The following is a 12,024-nucleotide window of genomic DNA, read 5'->3' as shown; positions in this document are numbered from 1 at the left end:
AATAACACTACGGTCTCCCAAGGTGGTGGGACGAGGCTGCTCGAGAAACGCGCGGGTCCGGGCAGCAGCAGGCCCGGGCGCTCTCCCGCGGGCTCTCGGAAACAGCTCCCGCCTCACAGCGCCGCGCGGGGGCGGGCGAGGAGCGCGGGCGGGACGGAGTGGGCGGGGCGAGGAGGTCGGCTCTGTTCTCGCCCCGCCCCCTCCCCGCCCCCTCCCTAGATATCGCGAGAGGGCGGGCCCGCTTGGCTTCGGCGTCGGCGTCGCGCCCGCGCTGGAGCTCTAGGCCGGCGTCTCTCAGCGAGCGGCGGGTCAAGTGCTGGTGGCTAAGGGAGCGCGAGGAGCCGCCACCCGTTCGGCGTTGGCTCTGGCGTCGGGGTCGTTGTGTCGTGACAACCGCTCCGGTAGCCGTTTCCGAGGCAGCAGGTGCGGCCGCTTTAGCCCTGAGCGGGCTCCGCGGCTGCCTGCGAGTCTCTGCTCTGCCGACCCTTCTCTTCGCGGACCCCACGCCAAGCAGCGACCCTGAGCCGACAGCCGGAGCGCCCGGCAATGGCGGCCTCGACGGCCTCGCACCGGCCCATCAAGGGGATCCTGAAGAACAAGACCTCTACGACTTCCTCTATGGTGGCGTCGGCCGAACAGCCCCGCGGGAGTGTCGACGAGGAGCTGAGGTGAGAGCTGGGAGGGACGGCCGGGGAGCCCCTCCTTCCCGCCGGGCCCGTTACCCACCAGACCCCAGGCACGGGCGGGCGGCGTGGATGCGGCTCGGGTGCCGCTCGGGTCTGTCCTGCCCGGCTAGCCGCGGTTGGGAGCGATCTTTAAGAAGGCTGGGCGATGACGTTTATCGTGTTTCCTTTTTTTTTTTTTTTTTTTTTTTTAGCATATGTGCATATATATAATTTTTTAAACAGATATCATCTTTGAACTTCTGTAATCGGGAACATCAAAGAATGAAATTGAAGCTTCAGATCTTCGACTGTTAAGCTTTTACTATTTCTTAACCTCATCTCTGAGGTATCTAAAATTCTTCGATAATTACAATGTATTTTCTTTTCTTGGGAACCCTTGAAGATCTAGTCTCAAGCTAATAAAAGATACCATTTCTCCCATTAGCATCGTGCCACACTGTATTTCTGCATCTGCAACCAGAGTTTTGGGTTCTTTCTGATTTTTGTTCCTGTTCAGAAATAGATCTAGGCTCAAAACAGTTCAAAGAGGAGCAACTTGAAATGACCCAGTGATATTTTAGTTGCTCTTGCATACGCTAAAGATACGCATGTAAAAAGTTGTGGACCTGAGCGTTGTATGTAATAATTATAGTAATATAATTGGAAACCACCCGAAGTCCATTAGTAAGAACTATTAGTAAGAACTGGTGAAATATTAATTACGGTACGTTTGTATAATGGAACAATATACCAGCCTTTAAAAAAAAAAAGAGGCGTTGATGCATAGAGAAAATGTTGCAGTACAGTATCTGTAGTGGGTTAGAAGTGCAAGGGGGCTTGGGCGTTGCAAGATACTAAAAATATAAGGACTCTGTGAAAATAAGGCTTAAGAAAAGTTACCATTGAAATTGGTAGTCTTGAAGCTAAAATGAGGATGTTTGTGAAATCTCAGAATATAGGAACCTAGGGCATTCCTGTATAAAGGATCTTATTTAGGACCATAAAAGGAAGTACTGTTTGGTGGTGGTAAATTTTAGGGATTTGTGTTACCTTGAAGAAAATATTGAGTAGGCTCACAAGTTAGAATCGTGGCCTTTTAGGGCTGGAAAGGACCTTAGTTTTGTCTAGCAACTCCCACGCTCGTGGATGCTTGAATGTTAACATTCTCGCACACAGTTTTCCAACCTCTATTTGAGCTAAGCCACGTTAAATGGAGTGCTGGGGGAGTGTGATGGATAGGTCATGGAATTAAGAAGACAAAATTTCACCAGAACATAACTGAAGCAGGAGGACCAAGTTAGTTAAAAGATAAATAACGGCAGGGCGTGGTGGCCACGCCTGTAATCTCAGCACTTGGAGAGGCCAAGGTGGGAGGATTGCTTGATCCCAGGAGTTTGAGACCAGCCTGGGCAACATAGTGAGACCTCATCTCTTAAAAAAAAAAATAAATAAATAAAAGAAAAGAAAACCAATTAAAAGATAAGTAACATGACTACAGAAGGCTCAAATGTAGCTTCAGGGTGTTCAGCAGCAGCAATGTTGTCCTCACTGGCATTTACGTTATTTAGCTATTCTCCAGTGTGAGCTTCTTTTGGTCCATTTACCAAGTGACTTATTCTTTATCTCTGCTTCTTTAGTTTCTGTTTATTCTCAACTTGGATCTACCGTAATTTCCCATGGTCCCAATCTATGGATTGACCCCTCTCTTTCTGTAATTGGTTGGAATTGACATTCAGGTCTTCCTGCTTCAAAAGCCACTATACTAAACTGACTCAACTACATAGGGCTAGCTGCCTCTTCTGTAGTATCTGTGGCAGGGTGGATTCACTTAAAAGGGACTGACTTGTCTAGTTAGAGTTACATTCCTGTCTTTAAAGAGAACTATCAAACCCTAATTCATTGAAGTTCATGATGTTTGGTTCCAAGTGGTAAAAAGGATGGGTTTTTTAATGGTCATTGTTACGTGACTGTAAAGCAAATCAACTAATTCTACTAGTAATACAATATTGTTTTAGTCTGTTTTCTGTTGGTCATAACAGAATGCCTGAAATGATAATTTATAAGAAACTAAATTTATTTCTTATAGTTCTGGAGGCTTGGAAGTCCAAGGTCGAAAGGGTGCATCTGCTGAGAGCCTTTTTGCTGGTGGGGACTCTGTAGAGTTCCAAGGTGGTGCAGGGCATCACATGGCAAGGGGGCTGAGCATACCAGCTGTGGTCTCTCTTCTCTTATAAAGCCACCAGAGCCACTCACTTGATAATCCATTAATCCATGAATAGATTAATCCATTCATCAGAGCAGAGCCCTCAGGACCCAGTCACCTTTTAAAAGCTGCACCTCGCAACACTGCTACATTGGGATCAAGTTTCAGCATGAGTTTCAGAGAGGACAAACGTTCAAACCATACCAAATATACATTATTATTTAGGTCACAACTCATGCAAACAGTATCATTAACTTTATGAGATCCTCTTTGAACAGAAACAATGAAAGTATACAGTTGGCCACCTCCACGAATTCAGCCAACACCAGATAGCCCTTTACACTTGGGAGCCATTTTACACACCAAATTCACCAACAAAAATGCAAGAAAGTTAGCACTAAATAGCCCACGAAAAGGACACTTGTTTACAGCACAAGAGCTGAAACAAGAAAGCAGAGCATCATCGCCTTGTTTGACCCCATCTGGGAAGATGCCGCCTCAGCTGTGAACATGTGCACTGGGCAACTCAAAATTTGCTCTGCTCTGTGGCAGTCTGTGAGCAACTGCTAAATGGACCTCAAGTGCTGGTTTTGGGATTACAGATTTTAGCAAGTAAACTTGCAAAGAAAGAATCAGAGAATAATGAGAATGAATCCTACCTTTTATCGGTGTCTTTGTTGTGTAAAATGTGATGATAGTTTGACTCTACCCATCCCCCAGTTGTGAGAGGATGTTATTTTACCTAAATATTGCCAAGCAATTTTAAAAAATAAAATTCAAACATACTTCAGATATATGTTTATAATTCATATATGTTTATACTACTATCATTAGATAAGGCTCAAAACTCAGTGTACACTTAAAGTGAGGTTTATATAAAGCCATATTCAAATAGTCTTAGCATTTCTATTTTTTTATCCAGTTGTCAGGACCGATCAAACCATCATTGAGCGGGGCGGTTATTTTTTTAGATGACTCAGTGCTGTTATTTTCTTATTGTTGATACTTTGCATTAGTGCTTATGTCTTTGTTTGTTTTTGCGAGAAGAGCTCACTCTGCCACCCATTCTGGAGTGCAGTGGCACGATCATAGCTCACTGCAGCCTCCACCTCCTGGGCTCAAATGATTGTCCCACCTCAGCCCACCACACCCAGCTAATTTTTGTATTTTTTGTAGAGATAAGTTTTACTATATTGCTCAAGCTGGTCTCAAACTCCTGGGCTCAAGCGATCTGCCTGCCTCCCAGAGTACTGGGATTACAGGTGAGAGCCACCATGCCCCACCAGTACTTAGGTCTTTAATGAGTGGTTTCTACAGGTACCATTTGTCAGATACCAAGTTTTGAAGGTTAAATTAAAACTGGATAGAATCCATAAATCCACATAAGTATAGATAAATCTCAGTACATTGCAGCACAACATTCAGCTAGTTTAAACACCACTGTCATCTTCTATGATTGTGGAATTCCCATTCTTTCAGGATACCTTGAATATAGGGCACAACGTATGAAGGTCTAATTTAGCAGGCCTAGTGAGTACATATGTGTATCTTACTGAAAACAAGACACTGGATTCTAAGATGTACCATCAAGAAAGAAAAAATACTGCCAATTATGATTATAAGATGCCATCCTTTTAAGACATATTCTTTTTCAGAGATATGAAAATGTAAAAAATGTGTTTTGGGAATTATTGAAAATATGACAGTAAATATTGCTAAAGCCTATCACTTGAGAAGGATTATGGTTTAGTGGTTAATCTGGTGCCAGATTGCCTGGGTTTGGATCTTGTCTGCTGCTTATTTGCAAACTTTATTAGTTGTGATTTTCAGTGAATTATTCATTTTATCTGTGCCTTAGTTTAAATAGTAAATGAATTAATAAATGTAAAGTGTTTAACCCAGTGCCTTACCCTCAAGTGTTAGTCTTATTGTGATAGAAATAAATATAGAAATTCATTTTTTCCACATCTCAGTGGGTTTTTTACACAGTCTGCTTTGGCGTTTACTATTCTGTTCAATTCAAATTCTATAGTAGTCTTAGATAATGCAGGCAAATTCTGCTTGAAAAAATATGCCTTACTTAATTTCCTTTGATATAATTTAAGAAATAAACACGCTTCAACTTTGTCGTTTTCTGCCTATAAAGGGATGTGGAATATTACAGTCAAAGGTTTACTGAGTAAAATAAAAAGTTTGTTTTCTAAAAGTTTCTTTTTGCTTACTTGTAATTGCTTTTATTGTTAAGTCTTACTTTAATTGTTCAGTAATGATACCAGGCTTTGAAGTCTTATATTGTTATATTGTGTCAATCTATATAAGTGGAGTCTTCATTTAAAGAAAGAACCAGTTCTTGAAATATGCAATTAAAGTTAAAACACCTTGAAGCAAAATCTTGCTTCCCATTCCAGACACAGTCACAACTATCAAATGAGCAAGTCACAAGCAACAAGAAGTTCCAGTAGGTCTTTGAGGTGGCACCATATGAGCTAACAAAGTAAAAGTGAGAAGCGGTGACTTTTTCAGTACCAGATTTAGGCTGTAGGAAAACCAGTCATCCACGAGGGAGGGGGAAAACTGAAACCAGCAGGTGCTTTCACCATCATGGCAGATCTGCCATGGAAATGGTGGTGCCCCTATTTTTGTCTGCAGGGATACTGACCCCAGAGGAGGTCATACAGTTCGTGATGACACTGGAATTAAGCTCAGGCTCACTCCTTGGGTTTTGTTATTCCACAACTAATGTTAATTCTACCATCACTTTAGAGACGCTGACTTTCATATCCAGTGTCCTCTGCTGACAGTTTCTTCTACTTCACTAACTTTCTAAGATTTCCTAGCATTTTTGGAGTCTGTTTTGTAATACCCTTATTTAAATGCTTATTTTTGCAAGATATTGTTGTCTTTTTTTGGATCTGAATAATTGTACTAATTTCTTTTTCTCTTAGTGTTCTGTTGAGAAAACAAGTTGAGTGAGGCTTTGAATATTTAGAACTTAAAATTTCATTTACAGTAGAAAGTAAACTAAGTGGCAAACAGACTGGGAAAAATTGAAGTTACATAAAATGTGGTTTATATAAATCTAAAGAGCTCAAATTTATGGGGAGATTTCTAATAGGCAAAGGATGTAAACATAATTCACATGAGGAAAGTAAAATAATATTAGTCAAAGAAACACAACAGTTTTTAAATACTATTTTATACCTGCTGAAATGGACACACGCACACACACAATACCTAATCCTAGCAATGGTTTGGTAATTTACCGGGGACATTACAGTCCTCTTTTTTTAAAAAAATAACTATATGGCAACATGGAGTGAACTATAAAGTTCTTAATAAACTTTAATTCAGGCTCTTACACTAGCACATTTTCTTTAAAACGTTATTGAATAGCATATGTACAAATATGTTCATGTCTGCCTTATTTTAAGTAGGAAAACTTATTTATCAATCTAAAAAATACAGTCATTAAAAAGGTAAAAAGAAAACACACAACTTATACTACATATACTTACAACTTATATATCAGCATATGTATTTTATATATACTGTATGTACTTTTTATATGTATAGTTATATATATTTTTATATGTTTTGATAGCTTATACATATTTATATGTATTATACAAAGGAAAGAATATGCAGAAATCAAAATTATGAATGACGGGATGCTGGGATTGTGATTATTAAATTTTATTTTTAATTTCAAGAAAACATAATTTCTGCTTGTGTTCTGTAGTTCTTTTTCTATCATTATCTTGTAAAAAATACTTACAGAGTGTGGACTTCTTTCTTTCCCAGTAGAGATACTTTTGAAACTCCAAAGGTCTTTCCTCATTCTTTTTTTATCCTAAGCAACGATGATCAGTTGTCTTGGTTTTTTGTTTGTTTGTTTGTTTGTTTTTGAGACGCAGTTTCGCTGGAGCACAATGGTGCAATCTCAGCTCACTGCAACCTCTGCCTCCTGGGTGCAAGCGATTCTCCAGCCTCAGCCTCCTGAGTAACTGGGATTACAGGCGTGTGCCACCAAGCATGGCTAACTTTTGTATTTTAGTAGAGACAGGGCTTCATCATGTTGGCCAGGCTGGTGTTGAACTCCTGACTTCAGGTGATCTGCCCACCTCCTAAATTGTCATTTTTAATTCAATATTGTTAACATCATTTAGGGAATAACTTGTTTTACTTTGAGATTAGGAGGCACCCCAAAACATTAATATGTGTTTGTTTTAAAAATATTTTATTATAGTGTAATACACATACAGAAAAGTGTATTAAGAATAAATTTAAAGTGTCAGAAATTGTTACGAAAGCACACACTGACTGGGTGCAGTGTCTCACACCTATAATCCCAGCCCTTTTTTTTTTTTTTTTTTTTTTTTTTTGAGACAGGGTCTCCCTATGTTGCCCAAGTTGATCTCAAACTCCTGGGCTCAAGTGATCCTCCCACCTTGGCCTCCCAAAATGTTGGGATTTATAGGCATGAGTCACTATGCCCAGCCCCTCAAAAGTTAACTACTAGTAGCCTGCTATTGACTGAAAGCCTTACAGATAACATAAACAGTTGATTAACTCCATGTTTTGTATGTTACATGTATTTGTTACTGCATTCTTATAATACAGTGAGCTAGAGAGAAGAAAATGTTAAAATCGTAAGGAAAATACATTGACTGTTCATTAAGTGAAGTGGATCTTCATGAAGATCTTTATCCTGGTGTCTTTCACATTGAGTAGGCTGAGAAGGAGGGGTTGGTCTTACTGTCTCGGGTGGTAGAGGAGATAGAAGGAGAGGCGGGCACACTTGGTGTAATTTTACGAAAATACATCATAATTTATGCCTAACTTTTGTGCTTTTTCATTTCTCTTAAGATGCTTCTATGTGGTACTAATAATCTTCCTTCTACTGTTTAGTTTCAGCGTCCATATCATAAAAGGTTCCATGTTGTAAAATAAGTCAGGCAATCTGAAATAGAACTCTTTGTCAGATTGTCTAATGTCAGTTTGTTTCCTGGCTTTGCTTCTTCCACATATTCTTCCTCTGGCACTGATTCAGAAGCAGTCATCTCTATCAAGTCATCTTCTGTTAATTCCTCTGGTATCAAGTCATCTTCTGTTAATTCCTCTGATGTGATGTCTGTTAGCTCTTGAATTTCAATATGCATATCTTGAAACCCTTCACCCCCACCAAATAATCCACAATCTCATTATTTCCTTGATTGACACTGTCATAAATCCTGCGAAGTCTTGCGTAACATCTGGATACAGTTTTCTCCAGCAGGAATTCATTGTTTCAGACTTGACAGCTTTCTTAGCTTTTTCTATAACAACAATGGCATAGGCAGTGGTAAAACCCTTCCAGACTTTCATGATGTTCTCCATAGAGCAGGGTTCCCCAAACCCCAGGCCACGTGGCAGGTGCCTGAGCTCCGCCTCCAGTCAGATCAGTGGTGGCATTAGATTCTCACAGAAGTGCGAACTCTATTGTGAACTCTGCATGTGAGGGATCTAGGTTGCCCACTCCTGATGAGAATCTAATGCCTGATGATCTGAGGTGGACCAGTTTCATCTGGAAACCTTCCCCCTCGACCCCACACTGTGCAAAAGTTGTCTTCCACAAAACCAATCCCTGGTGCCAAAAAGGCTGGGGACCACTGCATAGAGCACCATGTGTCCTGAATCTTAAAGGTCCTCTGTGACTCCCGATCTGGAAGTTAAATTGGAGATGTTGTGTTTGAGGACAAATAAACCACCTTGACACCTCCATAGGGTTGAACTCATAGGGTTCATAGGTGGCTAGAGAGATACATTGTCCAGAATCACAACAACTTTAAAAGGTACTTTACTGCCAGGCACGTGGCTTGCGCCTATGGCCCTAGCTGCTCAGGTGGCTGACATAGTCGGATCGCTGAACCCCAGGAGTTCGAGGCTGCAGTGAGCTATGATTGTGCCACTGCACTCCAGCCTGGGCGATAGAGCAATACCCTGTCTCGCTTTTTTTTTTTTTTTTTTTTAAGCAGTTCTGTATTGGCAAGGTACTTCCTTACGGAACATTGATGGAACCAAGAGGGTTCTCATTGTCTAGACCTTGTACAACCACAAGACTGGTAGCTGGTGTTTATCTTTTCCCTTCAAGGCTCCAGGGTTTGCAGCTTTATAGATAAGGACAGTCCTGATCATAAACCCTACTGCATTTGCATAAGACAGTAGAGTTAACCTGTCTCTTCCTGCCTTAAATCCTGATGCATTCTTCTCTTTCTTACAAATAAATGTCCTTTTTGGCATTTTTTTTCCAGAATAGGGCACTTTTATTCTCATTAAAAACCTGTACAGGCAGATCAGATATCCTTTCTCCTTAATAATTTTTTCTTTTTCTGGACAGTCTCACTTTGCCACCGAGGCTGGATCACAGTGGCTCAATCGCAGATGGCTCACTGCAGCCTTGACCTCCTGGGCTCAGGTGATCCTCCCACTTTAGGCCACCCCCAAGTAGCTGGGACTGCAGGTGTGTGTGCGCCACCATGCCTGACTAATTTTAAACATTTTTTGTAGAGCTAGTGTCTCACTATGGTTGCCCAGGCTGTCCTCAAACTCCTGGGCTCAAGAGATCCTCCTTCCTCAGCCTCCCAAACTGGGATTACAGGCGTGAGCCATTGCACCTGGCCCTTTCTCATGAATGATTTTCTTAATGGCTTCTGGGAACTCGTCTGTAGCCTGTTGGTTGGCAGAAGCTGCTTCTCTGTTATCTTGTCATTTTAAAGCCAAACCTGTTTCTAAAATTGTCAAACCATCGTTTGCTTGCATTAAATTCTGCAACTTTAGATCCTTCACCTTCTTTTTGCTTTAAGTTATTGTATAGTGACATTGTTTTTTCTCAAATCATTTTAGAGTCTATAGTCTTGTAGCAATCCTGCACTCACATAAAAGATGCATTAGCAATACAAGATAAGAGGTGTTTCACAAAATATGCAAGATTTTCATGCTGGTGTAGCTACTACAGTGACAGCTTTGTGAATTTCCTTTTAAATTATTTTTACAATGGTCTTTATGATGGATTCTTCTTTAAATGATGGGCAACCACAGTTGCAGAGCTCAATCTAAGGTACTCATCAAGCAATTCAACTTTTTCTTGTAATGTCACAACTTTGCTTCTTGGGAGCGCTTCCAGCATCTCTAGTGGCATTTTGTAATGGTCCCATGATGTTACTCAGGGTGTACAGTATTGCACTAAACAGGACAAAAAATACTCAAAAACCAAGAGAGATCACTTTTTACTGCAATAGACAATTTATTGGAGCAACAAACTACTCACACTGAAACAACTAGCGTCATAGAGCTTTTTTTTTTTTCTGAGACAGAGTCTTACTCTGTTGCCCAGGCTGAAGTGCAGTGGCATGATCTTGGCTCGCTGCAACCCCGGCTTCCAGGTTCAAGCGATTCTCCTGCGTCAGCCTCCTGAGTAGCTGGGATTACAAGCGCAAGCCACCATGCCTAATTTTTTGTATTTTTGGTAGAGACGGGGTTTCACCATGTTGGCTAGGCTGGTCTCGAACTCCTAACCTCAAGTGATCCACCCGCCTCGGCCTTCCAAAGGGCTGGGATTACAGGCGTGCCTGGCTGCATCATAGAGCATTTTAAGCAAACTTGCAACACTTGAGGAGACCGCAGTAGCAACAAGAGATGGCTATGAAATTGTGACACAGAATAGTATGTACTGTAGTTAAGTTTATGCAGTTAGGATCCAACTGCAGAGGCACCACGTGTTGTATGTGCATGTTTTGATAAATTTTAACTTTACATTTTAACTAGGCTTGTTAATATGGTAGTAAATGAGAAAGGAAACTGTTCTCTACATATATATTTTGCACTTATGACATAACTGACATAACTAACTTTTAAGTTTTTTTTTAATATTTCTGTGCTATGTGGTTTATCTGAGTTTCTTCAAATTGTCGCAAACCTCCAAAAAATTTTCCAGCAGATTTTTTGAAAAAAATCTGCATATAAGTGAACCCACACAGTTCAAACTCATAACATTCATCCCACACAGTTCATACTCATAACATTCAAGGGTCAACTATAAATAGAGTCCAAGAGAAGATGTTTTTTTGCTTCTCTATAGGTAAAGGGTAACTGAAACCTGAACCTTCAATGTCTGTCTCCCAATTAAGTTTGTTTTTTGTTTTCTGCCACAAGCTCAACTATTACTGTGATAGGCAGAAGCCTAGGCATTTAAAGAAATCAATATTGTTAAAGCAAGCCCTGTTTACCCAGTCTAGTTCAGTCCCAGAAGAGTGTGATGAGTTGCCTTAAAAATTACACTCCTGGGAGGTGACTTTTTTCAAATACTAAAGACATATTAATTTGATTAGGGCCAGGTGTGGTGGCTCATACCTGTAATCCCAGCACTTTGGGAGGCTGAGCCCGGGGAATTGCTTGAGGCCAGGAGTTTGAGATGAGCCTGACAACATAGTAAGACCCACCTGTAAAAAAAAAAAAGAAAAGAAAAGAAAAAGAAAAAAGTTAGCTGGGCATGGTGGTGCATACCAATGGTCCCACCTAGTCAGGAGGCTAGGCAGGAGGATCACTGGAGCCCAGGAGTTCGAGACTGCAGTGAATTATGATCATGCTACTTTACTCCAGCCTGGGGTGACAGAGTAAGACCCAGTCTCTTAAAAAAAGAGAAATTCTGACACATGCTACAATATGAATGAACCTTGAAGACATTATGCTTAGTGAAATAAGCCAGTCACGAAAGGACAAATACTTTATGATTTCGCTTCTGCGAGGTACCTAGAGTGGTCACATTTCTAGAGATGAGAAGTAGAATGGTGGTTGCCAGGTCTAGGGGCTGGGGAGAGTGGAGAGTTAGTACTTAATGAGTACAGTTTCAGTTGGGGAAGACGAAAAAGTTCTGGAGATGAATGGTGGTGATGCTTGCACAATGATGTGAATGTTCTTAATGCCGTAGAGTTGTACACTTCGTAATGGCTAGTGCTTACTTCAGTAGCACATATGCTAAAATTGGAATGATACAGGGAAGATTAACCAAAACACAAAAAGGTTAAAATGGTGGATTTTATGTTATGTATGTTTTACCACTGTTTTTAAAAATGAAGGAAAAAAGTGCTTAGTCAAAAATGGGGACACAGTGGGTATATT

General features: G+C 40.8%; 1 protein-coding gene across 2 annotated transcripts in view; it reads left to right on the top strand.

Annotated features, from left to right (window-relative positions):
- The first annotated feature begins 184 nt into the window (after positions 1 to 184).
- Positions 185 to 12,024, top strand: part of PPP1R2 (protein phosphatase 1 regulatory inhibitor subunit 2) — a 28,753-nt gene continuing 16,913 nt past the window's right edge. For both annotated transcript variants that reach the window (XM_031663907.1, XM_031663906.1), the window contains exon 1: positions 185 to 668. In XM_031663907.1, the coding sequence (XP_031519767.1) occupies positions 547 to 668 (122 nt within the window). In that variant the 5' untranslated portion in view covers positions 185 to 546. The remainder of the gene's footprint in view (positions 669 to 12,024) is intronic.

This window comes from Papio anubis, chromosome 2, assembly GCF_008728515.1.
Source record: "Papio anubis isolate 15944 chromosome 2, Panubis1.0, whole genome shotgun sequence".
Lineage (NCBI taxonomy): Eukaryota > Metazoa > Chordata > Mammalia > Primates > Cercopithecidae > Papio > Papio anubis.
Note: the sequence above shows the minus strand (reverse complement) of the source record. Positions and strands in the feature narration are given on the sequence as shown.